Source organism: Trachinotus anak, unplaced genomic scaffold, assembly GCF_046630095.1.
Source record: "Trachinotus anak isolate AG129_WGS33_773 ecotype Australia unplaced genomic scaffold, CSIRO_AGI_Tana_v1 ptg000001l, whole genome shotgun sequence".
Taxonomy (NCBI): domain Eukaryota; kingdom Metazoa; phylum Chordata; class Actinopteri; order Carangiformes; family Carangidae; genus Trachinotus; species Trachinotus anak.
The window spans coordinates 19,312,865-19,332,456 of record NW_027273852.1 but is presented as its reverse complement, the minus strand read 5'-3'; the positions used below and the strand labels follow the sequence as shown (position 1 = coordinate 19,332,456).

Here is a 19,592-nt window from a genome sequence, read left to right as displayed (position 1 = left end):
GGATATAAACCCAATATTTTCTCTATTTCAAGCTCTGTTATGCACCTAAATTCAGGGAAATATTTGTCTTTTTAGCTGCTGAATGCTTCACTGTATTCACTAACTAGCTTGCTTTGTCTGTTGTTGGGCAAATAGAGTTTATATGCAGAAAAATGATTGAGAGTAAACCAACACAGCGTCTTAGGCTGTAAAACCAAAACAATGAGCTGAAAGATGCTGAAACGCTCTGTGAAGCTGAGGAGAAATGTAAAGTCGGGGGGTAATTATCTGTGAGTTCTTCACAACATGCAACAAATTGCTTCACATTACACACAATCATTTGATCCACTGTTCACAAAAAAAAAAAAAAAAAAAAAAAAAAAAAGAGACAGTGCAGCTTTAAGGGTTTGCCAGTCCTACTGCGGGAGATGTTCAAGTTTCATTGGGCCGTTACATGTCAGACTATTTATAGCCACTGAACTCTGGTAGACCATCCCTCCTTTTCACAGAGTTGAGTTTACATGCCAATATAAATTCACTAAAACCCTGATCAAATAAGCTTTTAGAATGTGCAACAAACCTAAAAAAATCAGGTGTAAATTTTGTTAGTTATTACCTGCTGCATTAACTCCAACAGAGTTAAGTCAAAGTTGTGCAGAAATAAAATTTAACCATGTAAATTATTTAAATATTATACAGTGCACAACAAATCTCAGCAGTTTGCTTGTACTTGCTGATTCTGAGAACAGCTGCTTCAACTCTCCACTCATTCCAGATGTTCAAATGTAAGCCGGAAAGTTCTGACTCCCGTTTGCAAGTTATAATTCTGACCCATTATACAGTGTTTTACTAGTAATAAATGCAGTTATACAAACAGGCCTGTCCCTGCTGGTTGGAGAAGGGAGTTCAGATATTAATAGTTTACTACTATTTACAGAGTCCTGACACACATTCAACACACCACAGTCTGGTTTCTGTGTCTTTACTCCGGCAGTGTTTCCTCTACAGCAGAGTGTGTGCATGTGTCTGTACGTATGTTGCATCTCACACACAGGCTGGTGCAGCTTTATGGCTGGCCAACTGCTGTGTAGGACCTGAAATTTTAACCTTCACATGATTTAATTAACTGTTTTACTTACATGTCACTGTAATACTTGATGACTACTATTAGTCTTGTATTGGTGTGGACCTGGCTTCTCTTTACAGCAGACAAGCAAAGTAGTCTTCATACATTTAACATATATTTTTAAAACAACAGTTTAGCTAAATGCAAACACAAATAAGAGCAAATGCAAGGCTGCAAGTATCAGATGGCACATTAATATAAATAAAAGAATCTTAAAATTTTGAATTTTCCATTTTGCCTGTTGTTTTTTCACCTGAAGCCCACAACAGATTGTTTTTTGGTTTTTTTTCTATGCCAAAACACTTTACTTAAAAGCAGAGTAGGGATTTTTGGCACAACTTCATCTACTTCCAAGGGGCAAGAAGAGAAGAAGACAGAAGAGAAGCTGAGGCAAATTTAGCCCAAAATTCAGGACAACCTGGTCCTGATTAGCTTGTTTTATGGCACCATTTGTAACTTTCAGAGACCTAACATGCTCTTAGACCCGAGGTGGAAAATATATTTTTAAGGAAATGCCACAACTATAGTAAATACCTGCAAGAAAAGGAAGACTCTTGCCTACAAACCACTATTAAAGTGAAAATAACAGTTTAAAATCACTCATATAAAGATCATCATGAGACGTGCACCTCAAACAACTTTTATTTTTGAAACAGTCATCTTGAGCAACTTGAACAGCTTTTACCATAGAAACTTTACAATTGTCAAGTTAGTAAAAATATGATTATCTCCCACTTTCTTATAACATTTCAAGTATGTTAAAACTCTTCAAATGTAGTGTTATTATTTCATTTTGTAATATATATAAATTCAGTAAAGCAGCCAACAAACGAGACAGTGACATGGCTGTAGTGTAAAGTGGAATCTGCTAAATGCTTCAGACCAGGTTGTCAGTACTGTCAAATGAAAACATTAAGACTCCAGTATAAATGGTCTTTCCCTGATAGAGCTGAAAGTTTATATGGCCATTCATTATGTAAGTAAATGTTATTTATATAGCACCTTTTGAGCAGACAAAGTGCTTCACAAGAGAGTATATGAAAATATAAATAATAAAACAAAATTTAAAAAAAAGGGTCTTCAGCTGCTTTTTTAAAGTGTCAGTATCCACAGATCCTACATGCAAAGGGAGAGAGATGCAAAGTGTAGCCTGGAGCGAGGAGCAAACAACCTGAACAGACGTGATCACAGCAATCTTAAACTGGATTCTGAATTTGACTGGAAGCCAGTGTAAAGAAATGAGGACTGGAGTTACATGAGACCTTTAAGAGGACTAGGTCAGAAGCCTGGCTGCAGCATTTTGGACCAGTTTTAAGTGGTTCAGGGATGTCTTGCTAAAACAGTTGAAAAGGGAATTACAGTAAACAATCCTGGAGGGAATGAATGCATTTGCAATCCTCCCCATCTCAGCTGCAGACACAATGGGCTTGTGTTTAGCAATGTTTCTTGGCTGGTAGAAACAGGAGCAAACCAATTCAATGTCTCAAGACACAGCCTTGCGCAAAGAAATACTTGGATTGTGCTGAGTAGGTTTAAAAGAAGAGAATAAAGAGCCAAGATTTGCAATCACCTTTGGGACAAAGTCACCTGGGGCAGAGGTAAGAACTTCTGTTTTGTCAGTATTCAACTGAAGACAATTATCAGCTTCCAAATCTCTTAGAGTTGAGGCAGCAGACAGGTTTTAAACATTCTGAGGATTAACTAAAACGTATAATTAAATATTGCCTGCATAGCATTGGAGATTATCTGCCCAAGAGCAAGCAAGTACAATGCAAACAGCATGGGGCCCAGTCCAGAACCCTGGGGAACACCACGTAAGCCGTACATTTGGCTGATGAAGCATAATTATGAATTTTAACAGAGAAAGTTCAGCCAGAAACAGTGATAATGAAGGTGTCACATAGGATTTTGACATTACATCAATTAATTTGATACAAGGTTAGAAAAGTAAATAGCTAGAGCTGTTATTACTATGAGTTAAAAGTTATTTTAGATATTAATAGTAAACTCGTAGGTAGATGGATTTCCACAAATATACACAAAGAGTGGAAACTGTCGTTCAACCAGCGGGAGGAGCCAACCAAGACTTTGTAGTAGCAACTTCATCCAGGATTGAAATGTGCGTTTGAATCAACATCACAGATGTTAGCAGAGAGAAAGAGCTGGTTTAGTCATTATTTGAGAGCAGCTTAATGATTACATTGGGGGTTTTATACATTTTAGCTCATCTAAATTTTATTTTCAGTAACTTCAGCATAAGACAAGTTTTGATATATGTGATATATTTATTATCCCAAATCATGAATGAAAAAAAAAACATTCAAATCTACCCATAAAGGTCTGTTGATGCCGGCGTGTGTGTGTGCTATGCAAGGCTAATACTGTATGAGCCCAAGTTCAAACAGAGAAATGCAGGGCACACTGAGGATGCTGTGTTTCTAAAGAGGTGGAGAATTATACAGTAATAAATGGACTATTCGGGAATGGCATAATCAGTAGCTGCAGCTCTGTGTGAAGTTGAATTTAAAAGCATTTCTCTTCTGCTATGCTTCTCTGTGTGAATGGGCTCATGGTGTTTGCCTTGTGTAGCTGGATGGAGAGCATCTTATTACTCTGATCACAGAAGTCCTGATCAGACAGAGCTCTGTACACCACGAAAAAGCCTTCAAACGCCACCCTGTGCTTCCACATCACAATCTATTTTAGTTAAATGCAATGACTATTTTTAAATTAACATTTTAATACATTTATATTCTCATTTCCCCTTCTATTCCATGTACAATAATGAAGTGTTAATAAAAGGTTCCTTGGAGTTAGAACTGTCTGCTACATACTGACACTGCACAGCAGTCTGTTAGTAAATTGCATAATAAAAATCTTCTGTAAACAGGTTAGCTTCCACATGTCTTGTAACTTCTGACAGCAGAAATGACTGGATAAAACTTTGGACAACTTCAAATAGTCACTCAAGGGAGAGTGAGACTTCAGGAAGAAGCAGATGTTTTCATGTGACAGCAAAACCTTTCTCCTCTACAACCAGTGCTGCCTGTCAGTTCATTACTTAAGTGTACCCCAACATTTTCAACTTCAAGCACTTCGAAGTTACATTTCTGAAAGTGTCCTCAAAGTGGTGTGTGTGTGTGTGTGTGTGTGTGTGTGTATATATATATATATATATATATATATATATACACACACATACACACATACATACACAAACACTTTTTTTTTCCTGAGGATACAATAAGAACTCTTAAAGGAGCTATTTTTAACTTTTGCTATTGCTCCATAGCTAACATTAGCATTAACAGTTGTTTACTTATCAGTACTGGCAAGAGCTTCAGCCATTCTTGTGTTTAAAGGACAAGAGGTTATAATACACCTCTGAGCCACGCTACGTCTTCAGCTCAGCCTGGACGCTGCAGTGACTTGGTATTGGAAAGTGATGAGACAGTCCAACCAAGCCAGAGCTAGCTGGTTAGTATGCTAACTTGAGAAGAAAAAAATAAGTGATAGAAATAATGCAAAACAAGACGATCGATTTCCAGCATATATGCTGGAGAAAAGCTCTCAAAGTTTCTAGACTGGTAAGTGAAAATGTAGCGACAGCAAAACACACAAATAGCTCCTTTAAACTAGTTCCCCTCAAACAGCAAACAGCGAATGCCAGTCAAGGATAGATTCTGCTGCTGGACTTGAATTTTGGCAGCTTTCAGGAAATTCTATCTATCTATCATTTGTGTAAAGTCATCAGAAAAGAAAATGGAAAAAAATGCCCATTTTTTCACAAATTACAAATGTTGTTGGTAAAATTAATTTTTTCATCAACTAACATGCATGTCAGACCTGAATCAAAGTTTCATCTTCAAATATTTCTAACATACTGTAAGTCAACATCATGAATCAAAGTAAAGTCCTGACACGTGAAGTTTGAAATAAGTTGCAGAGACCTCGACACACCACAATGAACTCACAATGGTCTTTTCCTGCATCGATCCTCTTCAACTCCCCATCATAAACATAGGGGGGGGGGGTCTTTTTTTTTTTCCCCATCTTCTCTGTTTTCACAGAAACACATACACACACAAAAATCCATAAGGCTAAGAATGTGACACTTGTGCGATCAGTTGGTCAACAGTCCTTGAAACACCAAACCAACAGCAGTTTAAGATTTGAGGAGATCAGAGAAATCACAGTAATGCGTCATTATTTATCACCTCAGCTTTGGACCACTGTATTATTCTGTAAGGTAATGTCAGCTTTGCAGTTTCCTTGTGCTAGTGTGTGTATTCAACACACAAATCTAAGCCCTGCATGTCTTGTTCACAGTTTAGGTTTAGTACCAAACGCCAGTGAGAACCAACGTGTGCAGGCAGAGGGGATCTGAAGATTTTGTTCTTAGCAAGTATTCAGACTGAAAATGGCACAGGTTTAAAAAACACAAGATTCTGTGTGTGCAGCGACATGTAGCAGCATGTAGCATGTAGCTACTGGTGCAGGGAAGAAGGACCATCTAGTTTCAGTTAAACATCCATGAGTTTAAAGCCACTGTACATTTCATCCACTGTCACCACATTCAGAAGGTAAAACGCAGAACAAGGGAGTTCTTGTTATAATGCATCTATCAGCCATGCAGCTTGCTTGTCCTTGATTGGCCAACGCAGTGCTTTGCCATATGACGTGTTGGGGCAAAAAAGAGCCAGGTTCAACTTTTTTTGCTGGTTTACTGCGTAGGATTCAAAGTGCTTTCATGCTGTTTTAATACAGGTTTGAACACGACCTTAACAAGCATGTTCACATGCTAATAATAAAGTTATTACTCTGTCTGATATAGTGCTGAAATAAATCAGAAGGTCATGGCTATAATGTCTTCCTCTATTGTTGTCACACTGGCACCATCACCACACGGTTATGCAGATGATTGATTTGAAAAGTTTGCACTGCATCAACACATAATAATGCCAATGTGACAAATTAAGCAGATGTAAAGCTCACTGTGACGGATCACCATATATATCTCCAGCATGGTTCAAGTCTTTGCAGGATGATTTTCATATTGCAAAGAGATGAAGTGAAACCACCGGCTGCTCAGAGGCTCAGACAAAAATATTCAACCATCTAAAAGGCTGGACAATGATTGGAATATATGTCATTTGAACTAAATGGAATAGCATATTATAAGAACACTGGTCTGGTGCTTTCAGTGTTATATTTTCACTCATCTTAAGTCAAGAGAGGAGAAGCCGCCGTGAACTCACTGCCTTTTTGATTTTAGCACTAAAATAGCCCAACATTACAGAAGTTCCTATACAGAAGATAGCCAACCACAGTTCTGTTAAAGACCAAATTTCTGCCCTTGTTAAGACTGGGCTTCAAACCTACAGTTCTAAGTACATTTCTAATCCAGAACGAGAGTTTCAGAGCCAGTAGACGTGAATTAGAGGGGTGCTTAGGAAGAGGATAGGGTTAGATAAAACCCTGAGCTTTGAGTCTGTTCTGGGTACTGAGCATCATGTTAGCAAACCAGATCATCAGAGCGAGGCAAACTGCTGGGGCAGCAGGCTCTGGGTGAGGCTGGGCTGAGGACTTGTGCAGGCACTGCTGGTGACACTGGATCCAGGACTTGGTGAAACAGGCAGACTGGAGACAGAAGCAACTTCCCTGTCTGAACCGTCGTCATTGTCATCGTAATGGGACCGCCGACAATGGCTGACCACCACGCTGGAGAAACAGACATGACATTAACTTCTGTATTTGTATTGACCAATATCTGTTTAATATTTTTGTTTACTGTATGTCTTGGGGACAAAAATGTTGTATCCGTACGTACACACGAACTGTGTATGTGTGTGCGTGCGTATGTGTGTGCACCTGGATCTAGATGGGCTGACAATGTCTTGTCTGTGGGGTTCAAACCGTGAGATGTAGCTGCACTTGGACCACTGGACACAACCACAGAGAAACAAAAATGTTTCAACATTTCATATCAAACCACTGATTTTTATGATTATAAAATTATACCATTCATCATTCATTCAGACGATTTAATCTTTCCACAGTTTCTTACAATATGAGCAGGGTCACTGGTTCCCAGATGAACTCCTTTCTGACAGAGAGTCCTCAGCAGACTGATACCTGTACATATAACAGAACATTTCACACACACAATCCATAAAATCTGGGTTAACTCTCGCAGCAGTTTCAGTGTTTCCTCTGTTCTCTGTGTTATTCCTTCATTAACATAAAGTAAGAGGAGGATCCTCCTCTCCTTCAGTGTTACTGGCCTGGTTCTCTGTTTGAATGCAGGACTCTAAGTCCATTTATGAAAGACACAAACCCTTTGTACTGTTGTTCCAGTATTTCTGTTCCCACTGATCCAGCAGGATGTTGAGATATCTTGGACACTCAAAGAAGCGAAGGTAGCGAGATGATGACGGCGATGGGAAAATTCGCTCAAACTCCCCCCGACGGTTCATCTCGTCTTCAGTTTCTGCCAGCACGCGAACATCCTCTGGAGTCAAGACATCCATCACTGTGGAGAGGAAGTCCTGACAGAGACAGAGGAGAACAGACAATTGCTATATTTGTTTTCTTACCAATAATCAAACCAGTACTAATCATCACCAGCAGCGATTCAGTGATGATACATGAAAAACAGCATTTGCTGCGGCTTTTTCTGAGAATTTCCATCTTGTGCAATTTTGCAATAAACTGAAATAATGATCAAAAACCTTTGACATCAAGCTCGTCGTGGTGTTTGTATTTGTTTACCTGGTCGGTGTAGCGCTGCGTGAGGTAAAATGCCCGTTTCACTTTCTCATCAGCAGACAGATCGGGTTTGCTCCTCTCCCTGTTCCCTCCACACAGGCTACAAACACACACACACACACGCACAGAGGTCAGTCAACAAAGAGGTTATTTCAGAGGCTGTGCTCTGAAGTGCAGCGCATTATATAAAGTTGTTACTACATTATCACTCAGGACCTCTCTGTAGTAGCTGTGATCCCTGCCTCTGCCCTTGAGGTGCAGTACCTCCTCCCTACCTGCTGCTGGAGCTAGAGGTGCTGCTGCAGGGAGCCACCACATCTCCTCTTTGAGGAATACGAAAGCCGGCCAGGTTCAGGAGATCTCGGATCATCTGCCCTTTGATGGAAACATCCAGCGCTGTATTGGAATGGAGGCTGGAGAGGAAACAGTTAGAAGTTACAGTTTCAAAACCTGTGTGTATTTGTGTGTGTCTGGGCATGAGTGTTACCTGGGTGATATGTTAACCTCCAGGATCCAGGGTTTGAGGTTCTCGTCCAGCATGATGTCGAAGCCGAACAGCTCGTGGCAGCTGTAAGGGGTCCGAACGTGCATCTTCAGCAGACTGTTGACGTACGGTTCTGACCTGAGAACCAACACACAGGAGACAATTTTTAGACATACTAAGGAAATGTGAGGACTCTTTTACATTATATCCATTAAACAAACAAACAAACAAACAAACAAACAAACAAACGCTACATCAAGTTGTGATGTTTTTCTAAAATAAAAATAAAAATATCACCTGGAAAAACAAACAATGAAAAAGAGCTGTGAACACAGTCAGCCTGTAGTTGTTTTCCCTGTGTGACCACCTCCTGCATCCAGTGAAGGAACAAGTGACTGAAACTTACCCAATGATGGTTTTGATCACAATGTCTTTAATCTTCTCCCATATCAGAGTGGTGTTGACTCCCTTAGAGCCGAGATACTGCCACAAGGCCTTCAAAGCCCTGAGAACACATTTTGTTGGAGTTGGTGAATCCATGTGCAGAGACAGTTCACTTCACAAAGACATGGTGCAGATTTGAGTTTCACTTTTACAGATGTTTTTGGGAGGAGAACCTGTTTTGTAGTTTTCAGTCAGACTGTGTTCTAAATCAGTCCTTCCTCTCTGCTTTCACCCCTTCCAATAAGCCCTTCCCTCCCTCCCTCCCCTCTTCTTCCATTAAAACATAAACACTTCCTCATTTTCTCTCTCTGTTACCATTTGTGTCCCTGGCAGGCCTTGTCATCACTGTTAGTCTGGTATTCTGAGTTTTTCTTGTTGACGCTGTAGTTGGTCAAGTGCATGAACTTGTTACTCAGAGTCTTCATAGAAGATGAATACCTAAAGAGAAAAAAACAGAGGTTGTTTATATCCCATCTTAATCTGTTTGGACTGTTCACTGGTCATTGTGGTGGCTGTGGTGAAAACTGACTTGCAGCTGGCGAATCGAACCAGTCCGTCAGTGAAGATGTAAATTCTGAGTGGGTCATACGATGTCACGTAGACGTAGATCCTCAGGTCAAATTTGTTGCCGCTAATGAGGTAGGGCTTGTGAAGGTACCTGAAAAACATGATAGCAGGATAATAATATTTTATCCCAATTACTGCTGAGTAATGTGGTGTCAGGTACTGGAAAATGGTCTCTGAGCTACAAACCAGTAATGGTCTAATCTGGACTACCTACTTTTGGACCAATAGTGGTCTCTTACGCGGCATCTGGCTCCATTTGTGGATGACCTGGATACCTATTCCTCTGGCTGAAGCAGGCTATTAGAAATAACAGGAGAAAGAGAGAGTGTAAAAAAAGAAGTGACCTGATGACACTGAACTGAAAAAATTAAACAAAACAAAGTCAAACATAATTTTCCTTAAACTTTAACATATTTTTACGCATCATGATCTTGATCACTCATGTGGAGCAATAATTACCAATCAACTAACATGTTCACATTAGATACAACAACTAACCATTCAGCATCCAGAAACCCAAAATTAAATAATATTAATAAAATATAATTACAATTAATCTATGTTCTTTTTCCTGTGCTTTGAGACTGATATGATTGATAATAGTTACAAGTAAACTAACAAAATGATTTATCTACTAGAAGAACATACAGGTTTGATGATCCACTTCTGCCTGGAGCCTCCATCCTCCCAGGCCTTGCGGAGCAGCTTGATGTCCTGAGGAAGGATGAAGGTTCGGGGGAAAAAGCTGAACTCCTGCTTCCCAAAGCGAGCCTGCATCTTGGACAGGTTCCTCCACAGCCGGTCCTTCCTGCCGATCTGGAACGTCCCTGGGAAGTGGTTCAACTAGAACAATATGAACAAAGAAAAGAACAAGTTAAATGTAATTCAGAAGATCTAAAATATCATTTGATAATTTCTTAAAGTGAAGGCTTCCTGGGAGCACAAGCTGGGATGATTAGTGTATCAACAGTTTCTCACCTTCTGGTGCTCCTCAAGAGCCTTGAAGCCAGGAGACTTCATGTGGTGTCCCCAGCAGCCGAGCCAGTCGTGGCTTTCTACACCAACAGCAGAGTCAACAACAGACAGATTCTGATCACCCAGACACAATCATGACAGTTTTCTCTCACATGTTCATTTACATTAGGTTAGATGGTTAACTACAAACAGGACCTGCCAAAGCTTCTTCAGAATCATTTACATGAACCACAACAAAATTTAAAATATATGTGGTGCAGGGACAGTGGAAAACAAATCTGTTTTCTGTTTTTATAGAATTATCTGTACTTTAAGACATTCAGGTAACAATGTGACAACTGTGTAACTGTGAACATTAATGATTGAATCCAAAGTGTTTACAGAGTCTGACATTTGGCAGATATAACATTCAGATCATGGTGACTCTGGTCTGTGATTTAATGGCTTCTGAAATATGTGTTTATCTGAGCAGCAACTGTCTGTCTCACACACAGACACACAGACACAGACACACACACAGACACACACAGACACAGACACACACACACACATACTCTTGGTGACTTTGAAGTGGGACCTGGCGATGGTGTGTTTGACCACATTAGGAGTGACGGCGCTCATCTTCCACTTCAACAGTCGTCTTTGTTCTGCAGGCAGCAGCTCCACTGCAGAGCACGCAACACAAAACAAATTTTATTGCTGTATTTTTCTACAAATGCTCAGACTGCAGGCAAAATGCAAATACTGAAAGAGTTTGATGCATTTTAACATCTACTGGAACAATGTAAAGGTATAACTTTGGTAAAACTATTTAGTACATTAATCAATAAATCACATTTTTAAACTGGCTTAAATAAAATATGTTAAACACACAAACTATGAAAAGCAAAGCATACAAAAGAGGAATGAGCAATGACCAATAAACATGCAGGAACAAACTATAGTTTTCAGTCAAACAACCACTTGATCAAAGACACTGAAACCCAGCACCATCTTTTTGCCGTCTGAGGAGAAGGTTGTGGGAAATATTTGTATCCTTTGATTAAAGTATTTGTTTATGCCAGAAGCTGTTTGTTGATTTTTGCTCTGGTAACAGACCTTCCTTCATTCATTTTCAGTTAGTCTCATAAAGACCTGTCAAGCTCCTGGAAGTGGTGGGTTCAGGGTTCACAAAATTATTCTTCCCAACTGTCTTCTCTGGCTCATTATCCACCATCCTTTTTGAGCATTGGTTTACATCTACTCAATTTTATATGACATATATGTGTGTCCTGACCTTTCTCACTGGTGGTGCTAAAGTAGAGTGTTGGAGGGATGAGGGGGAACAAACTGGGAACCAGCGCCGGTCGCTCTTCTCGATCATCTTCTGCCCCCAATGACATTGGCTCCTCAACACTGAGAGAGAGAAAAACATTAATGATGGGCAGAGAGGGGTAGCCACATTTATTATTATTATTATATTATTACATTTATTATAAAATGCCTGTGTGTTGACTTTTCCTGACTTTCGGTAACCATGTCAAGCAACATCAGCTGAGAGAGAAAGAACATTAAGACGTTAATGGAACTGCTGACACAATGAACAATAAGATCCATAGACAGCCATTTCAATGACAGATATTTTCTTTCTACATGTTGCTAACACTATTGAAAACTCAGTTTACAGTGATCGATTAAGTTTTGAGGTGAGGACTTCCTGGTTCCTCTCCTTGCAGCGCTACAGCTCTGCTTAGCTTGTTACTATTAAACAAGCAAATTGAAGTCTCACAACAAGATCAAGTAATGCATCTTGAGTTACGTTCCCTGACTTCTAAATAACGGAAGCTGACATCCAGTCACCGCTTTGTAACACAAGTCCTTTGCACTATGTTGTAGTAACGCGATGCCTGGGTGTATTTGGGATTAGAGACATCGCACAGGGAGCCTGTGTATATTTTGACCCTGAGAGTCGAGACAAATGATGAACATAACTTCAACAAGAGCACATGAATGACTGTATTTCATGTCAGGAACTATTCCGAAAAAAACAAGAAGCTCAACAACATTACCTCGATGCTGTAGGAAGGTGAAGTTGTACTAGTGAATTGTACTTTTATGCAGCTAATCAGGCTTTTCTCAAACACACAGTAGCAAGTAAGCCCAACACTTTTTTTTAAACACAATACCATCTGAGGAACACAAAATGACACAAATAAAAAAAATTAAAAAAACAAATTAAAACACTCACATGACAGTCATATAGGAAGGAAGGAAAGATGGCTAAAAGGATGGATGAACGGGGGGATGATATTGTCCTCGTCCAGATCTTTTCTCAAATAAAATCCTTCCACCACCGACAGGTATACAACAGCATGACAGCTACACCAGCCCACTATACCACCACTATACTATACATACAGGAGCTCCAGGTTTCAGGAAGGGGTGGGGTTGGAGGTTTGCATGTAAACGAACACATAAACAAACCAGCAGGTTGAGGGTAAAAACAAAAAAACATAAAAAGTGACAATAGTGGTCCCTATCCAGGCTGTTTTAGCAGAGAATCAGCTCCGAGTCTTTGGTAGGGAGTTCTACTGTTGAGGCCATCACAGTGGAGAACAATGTGACACACAATGCAGCAGACCTTTCCACCACGCTCTGCTGCTTTCAGCCCCTTTTAACAATGCAGTGAGAGAGAATGAGAGAGAGACAGAGAGTCCACAGGATTTGATGGAGGTATATTTTACGCTACTTTTGGAGACCAATTAGAGACCAGGCTTCAGTATTAGGCTGTTAACTGAAAGGACCGTGATATTTTAAACTGTAGCGTTAAGATGCTGAAGCTGAGAGAAAACACAAAAGTAGTTTTTAAATACACTACATGAGGAGTGTACAGGAAGAAAATGAAGAGTGTTTTTTTTTTTTTTTTTTTTTTTTTAAATCAGGCCTCCTATTTATATGGCCTTATTGAAACCACAGGAGGGCTTGAAAGATACTTATTGAAAGCAGGATACTCATATGATTACAGCTGCAGACAGTGATTATGCTTCACATGGGCACAAGAGGAGGTAAAAAAGTGCTAAGCTTACAATAACAGAGACTCAGAGTTGGCACACTGATGGCACACTGGATGCATGTCACATTGGTTGTGTGCCTGCTGCGTCTCTGCTACTGCCACCTCTATCTGTCTACAAAGAGTTTGCAGGACACTTCAGTGTTGAATTTCTCTTCATTTTATATTAATGCTTATTTTTGACCGAAAATGTTTCTAAAATGCCACTGTCTCCACACGCAGCTGCTAAAATGGTTTTTCATGTCTGTGTCATGTTCAGATTCAGCCTAGACAAGGACAACTACACTGGAAGGTGCTGGTATGACGTCAAAATAACTCAACAGGTCTTTTCACCGTCTATTCTTGCAGCAAGACATGAGTCATACATGTGAGGTAGGCGTGACACCGAACTTCTAGATCAATCCCTTAACATGGGCACCGAATTGCAAAACAAGACATTCAGCAGCCGCCACGCACACATGAAGTATCCAGTGTGCGAGAGTCTGTAGTATGGATTTACACATCTGTAGAAATAGAAATCTACCTGCTCTGAGACAAAAAACAGTGTTCAAAAAAACTGTCATGGGGCTGCCCAGTAGTTCCTTACACAGGTTGCCTCAGTGAGTGTTTATGTGCTTGTAGTTCGCTTAAATGTGAACAGAAGTAAGTAATTGAGTTGTGTGTGTGTGTGGTTATACACTATGTCTCACCCAGAGAGGAGAGTGATGGATGCTGTAGAGGAAGCTCCATTGCTGGATGAACAGTCTGAATCATCTGAAGGCAACAGAAAATAAATAAATAAATAAATAAAATCAATAGTCACTCCATTACCAGAGCTGACTACAGCAGCTTGAGTATGATGAAGTACTCAGAGCGTATATTGTTAAGTCTGAGTGTTTGTGTTCAGCATCTTACCGTCATCACTACAGGCGTTTTCCAGCTCATCAGGCAGCTCCTCCTCACCTCCATCCACCTGCATTCCACACCCCGGGCTGGAAACAATGATTAATGGTGAAACAGTCACAATGGGACTGTGAAGGGGACAATAAACAGAACTGCTACTATTGACTGAGGAGCCATCAGCTTTTTCTCACCCAGACATCTGAGCCTCTCCAACCAGACACTCTTCTGTCGGCAAGGGTGAGGAAGAAGAAGGGGATGAAGAGGAAGATGACATGGAGGCAGGCTGTCCCTGCTTGGTTAGGTGGATAGCGGAGATCTGAGTGGTCACACAACCCACCAAGGTTCCTGCAGGACCGGAGGCCACATCTACGACAGAGAAAGAACAGTCCTTCATCTGCAGTTTCTGGGTTCATGCTAGTTACATGTGTCATATATATGAGTACATGATTTCCTCTGTTTATTCTGATTTTCTGCCAATAGTTTAATGTATTTCAAGGAAAAAACATCAACCACAAACTCCTTTTTGGAGCAGTTTTTATTACTTCAAAACAAGGCCATTCTTCACACCATACTTTGGCCATACTTTCTGAAATCCATCTCCATATTTTGTGTCCCTTAACCACACACCTTTTCCCCATTGTGACCACACATTACAATACATTTTTTATGTCAGCTGATAGAGGCTCCAAAGAAGTAGACCTGGAAATGCTGCACAGATGGAATTACACACCTAACAGCACAATTTGTAGCCCCGTCTCAAGCTCACGCTAGCCTTATCTTTCAGATCTGTTCTTCTGTGACAAAGAGCTTCTGACCATGCAAAATGTTGCTGGACTGTGTTTATAGTGGCTAATGGTAAAATATTCATGATCAACGAAGTACCACTGTGTCTAAGCTACACTGAGATGTCATGTGTTCATATCTCATAGAAAACACCTTGGATGCTCATGCCCTCAGGAGAATAATAGCCTTCCTTAGCGTTATCACAGTTTTTTATTATTGCTTTGTCCTCTGTACAGTATTACTAGACGTCCCTGTATTATCAGCTCATGAATACTGTACTGCCTTATTCATGAAATGTCTGAGGTTCTTCACTCTAAAGCTGCAAATTCAATGGCAAGACCATCTACTATTCTCTTGTCCTAGGTTTCCTCCAACAACTACAGTGCATATTAAGTCAAACAGTAATTTTGATTACCTGGAATGACATCCAACGGTGTGGGCTGCTGCTCTTGACTGGCACTGACACTGGCACTGAGCACAGTTGGCATGGGGCCATTTGGAAAGGGACTGACCTCTGGAGGACCGATTCTTCTACATGTGGACAGGGTGCTTCCTGGTGGATAAAGATTTTCTGGGGCCTGCTTGTTTACATCTAGTGATGGTATTGTTTGGGGCTTGCTGTTTGTAGTTGCTGCCAAAACTGCTGGAGGACCACCTCTTACTTGCAACTGATTGGTTAAATTGGTTATTAGTGTGGAACTGTGTTGTGTCTGACTGCATTTTGCTGCTGGTTTAGCGGAATGGCATCTCCTTGCAGTCGTTTCTCTTGCTGTGCTTCTTATTTCTGCTTTTGTGCTATCAAGGCTGGAGGCATCCTTTCCCAATGTTACCCCCCGATGTTCACAAAGAGTAAGGCATAGAGGAGGCACTGATGGCAAAGAGGAACAGTCTGCAGCCTCAAGCTGGGAAGACAAAACAAGGAAAGGTCAGATGTGGAGGAGTTGGCAAGAGGTGGACTTTCATGAAGCTTACCTAGTGTAAATGATTCTGTTAACTAGGCTTATTTAATATGTCAATACTGTCCAGCCCAAATATTACAATATATTGCATTATTTGTGATTTTTTTGATATTTCAAAAAATATCACATATTGCAGGAAATATTGTAATATTTGGTATGATCTAATATCGTCCTAAGTCTATTATAAACTGCAACAGAAGCAGAAATTGACTGATATTGTTATATTAAATAGACGGCACAGTTTTAGGTACCGTTCATCAGCACAATAATTTAAAATCCTAACTGATTTACTGACAGAAAGCTTAATATTCATTTAAAGTATTCAGATGAGTTTACATAAATTTTTTCAGTGTAGTTGACATAAAACTACAACTCAACCGACTGTGCATTTCTGTTGCTGATGCTGATACCGACATATCTGATAATGACATATCGTCTGATAGTAAACACATAACATAAACAAACAAACTTGAAACATCAATACTCACAACCAACTTGTTAGTTTGCTGCAGAGGGGACTGTCCTTTGATGAACAGGTCTTGATGACAAACTGACAAAAGAGGCTCCAATCCCAACGGTGCATCACCTGTGGCATCCTGACATCTGCTCATTGCTGAACTGTTTTCAGGCTGAGGGATTTGGAGCGATGCATGTTTCTGCATCAGCAAACCATTAAACCCAACCCGGCATTCTCTCTTGTGGGTGGAAGAGGCATTGGTCTCTGTGAGGCTGCTGCCAGCCTGCTTCATTTCTGTTGCCAGTACCTGGTTTGGGATTTGAATCCCATTAAGTTGTTGTGGCAGGGTTGGAGACCGATCTGGCACAGCGGTGAATTGGCTCTGGGTGTTGGTTTTATGTCCGTCCCCATTGTCCCATACAGAAGCCCAAGAGGGGGCCACTGTTGTCTGCCTCAAAGGGGGGGCAGAGGAGGCAAAGTCAGAGGAGAGAGGTTTGGCTTGGTCCTTTCGTCTGGATAACTCTATGGAAGTCTGACTAAAAGGCACCTTAGTGGCCGCAACCGTCTTGGCATGTGCACTGACAGAGGTTGTAGTGGCAGGACCATCTGCATTAGAGCAAGCCCGTGGCTTCCCCCCACCCCAAGGGGAGGACTGGTTGGTGGGCATGGCACCGCCCAACAAAGATGTGGTTATTTCTGAAAGGTTGAATTTAGGGGCAAAGGTCTTGGGTGATTGATAGGTGGGATAGGAATTAAGAGTTGAAACAATACCCGATGAGCCTGAGATGGAGGAAGAGACCACTCCTGGTTGCTCCCCGACAGTGAGTGGTTCCTCAGTGGGAATGACTTTTGAAATGTCAGCTCCAGCTGAGTAGAGTTGTAAATTTCCCGTTGGTCGCTGTAGATGGACTACAAGTTCTTAATAAATCCTGACCAACAGCACTCATAACTGCCACCACAGACACAGTGACAGCAGTAAACACTTGGGCCTTCCACCTGTGCAGCAGGTGAGCAGGACACCATCAGCTCTCGGTAGCAATGCTTCACGAGATGTTCAGTCAGGCAGGCACATAGGGTTTTTCATTTACCTGAGGCAAAGTGGTTCTCACTCTAACAGAGTCTGATACAGGGCCAAGGCTGGGTCAAGAAGCCTTGGTGTTAGTAGCTGATGACTTTGGGGATGAAATGTGAGTCTCACTGCATACTTGACTCACACGAAGGTACCTGCCCTTGAAGGAGACAGCAGAGTCCATTGAGTACTCTTATCATCCTCTTTTGCTTCCCACTAGGCCATAAACTGCCAGCTTTCACCACTGAAACTACAGAAGAGGAGAAACACAGTCAGTATGACAGAATCCAGTCTTCCCCCATGATAAATGATCAGAATAGGTCAGGTCACCCAAAACCGCTGGAAATTATGTTATCCTTTCATCCCAGCCTTATTATGAATCATTGTTTGGGAGATAGAAAAAGAATGTAGTCTACTTAAAAGAAAGACGTAATTACTACTGTAGTCAAACCACGACCCTAATGTTAAAAAAAACATTTATTATGTCTCTTTTCATTAACAGCTACTAAGTTAAACTAGTTCCTATTGTTGTTCACTTTTGACAATATAAGGAGACTTAGCTAGCCTGTATTACTTAAGTAAGATATTGTCTTTACAAATGTTGCCAGTAGTTTTTCTTCAATAACGTGTTTTCCCTGCTGTCTGTTTCTCAGGACGCACCGCAGCGAGATTCACGTGTGTGCGTTTCCGCCACATGCCGCCGCTTTGGTTAAATGATGGTTAGCTAACTAACTAACTAACTAACAAGTCTGTTGAAAGTATCCAATATAACACCGACTAACACCGACTTTAAAGCCAACCTATTCATGAAAACAGTGCACTCACGTTACAGTTAGTTAGCAAATACCTTCGGCTAACGTGGACTGGTTTCTGTTTACCACTGCACCGTCCAGACAGCGTTAGCTTAGCAACAACGAGCAACACAGCACCAACTGTCAGCCGGTGTTTCAATGACCAGCCGGTAGACCAGGAGCGGCGACAATTACACACAGCCTTGCTATCAGTTTATAAAATATATATTCATACCCGCTTTGTATCCTGTGATGTCCCTAACATGTTGTTCGGTTGGTTTGGCGAGCACCTACTCATCAGTGTCTTACATTGCAGTAGTCGCTAGCCGAAGAGTCCGAGTGAAACATCGGGGCCGAAGATCGTCTATCGGGGCCGACGCTCCGCCTCGCTTCAGGGTGAGCCTCTGAGTCAGAGCTCCCCCCACTAGTTAACAGCGGTCACTGCACCAATTCCCAGCCTTTTTGGCGCTTGTAGTCGTGGCTCCTTATATTTCAGATGTCTATGAGTTGTGACTCCACGGTTCAGAACCACAGGACTAAACTTGCAAACTGTATACACCCTAAAGTAGATAGCTCTCTCACTGTGAGCAGCTACAGCAGAGAGATGCTGCTTACACACTGATGTAGCTATTAGTACCAATAATGTCTTTTATTATCACGTATCAGTCACAGGAGCTGATCTACTGAATTCTAATACTTTAAGTACATTAAGTTGTTAAAACCTCTGTAATTTTACTGAAGTAGATTTATGTTTTATAATCTTTTCTTACATTGTGTGTCCCACAGTCCACCACACGGGATGCTGTAGGTTTACTGTGGCACATCTACTTTGATTTAAAGGAGAAAATAAATAAATATATATAATGAAAGTTTGTGAATTCTGTTCATTGATGATGCTACACTATTAATGGGCTTTGATCAAACAAAATTTTTATAAAGCATTGTATATCCAATATTTTAATCCGAGATGGAGGCACATCATGACTGTTGTGGAGAAAATGAGGAGAGCTTCTCAGGAAAACAGAACAGTTATATAAAGGTCAGGCATGAGTTCATGTAATGTCAGTGTTGCTGACTCTCCTTTCAGTCAGTCAAAGCACTTTGTTTGTCTTCACTTATTCAGTCCAGCTTGAACTATAAACAAAACCTTCAGGGACATAAGTGCTGCTTTTATCCACCCAAACTGTTGAAATCTGTTGTGACAACACTTTATTTTATCGGTTTGGGTTTCAGCCTCATTTGGTCCTTTGGCTTCATGT

General features: G+C 40.8%; 1 protein-coding gene across 4 annotated transcripts; it reads right to left on the bottom strand.

Annotated features, from left to right (window-relative positions):
• Positions 1-1,724: 1,724 nt before the first annotated feature.
• On the bottom strand, positions 1,725-18,874 carry ttll4 (tubulin tyrosine ligase-like family, member 4). 4 transcript variants are annotated; one of them, XM_071482417.1, is made up of 21 exons: positions 18,569-18,874; positions 16,505-17,792; positions 15,473-15,959; positions 14,466-14,640; positions 14,287-14,363; positions 14,082-14,145; positions 11,620-11,738; positions 10,898-11,008; positions 10,347-10,423; positions 10,017-10,211; positions 9,583-9,665; positions 9,331-9,459; positions 9,117-9,239; positions 8,764-8,862; positions 8,361-8,495; positions 8,149-8,286; positions 7,877-7,973; positions 7,443-7,653; positions 7,173-7,240; positions 6,977-7,047; positions 1,725-6,826 (listed from the first exon to the last, which is right to left on the bottom strand). In XM_071482417.1, the coding sequence occupies exons 2-21, from the start codon at positions 17,138-17,140 to the stop codon at positions 6,637-6,639; spliced, it is 3,285 nt and encodes a 1,094-aa protein (XP_071338518.1). In that variant the 5' UTR covers positions 17,141-17,792; positions 18,569-18,874; the 3' UTR covers positions 1,725-6,636. The 4 variants fall into 4 exon arrangements, with proteins under 4 accessions (XP_071338518.1, XP_071338527.1, XP_071338535.1 ...); XM_071482426.1 differs by having other exon boundaries at positions 18,643-18,874; XM_071482434.1 differs by lacking the exon at positions 18,569-18,874 and adding an exon at positions 18,390-18,549.
• Between the last annotated feature and the right edge of the window lie 718 nt (positions 18,875-19,592).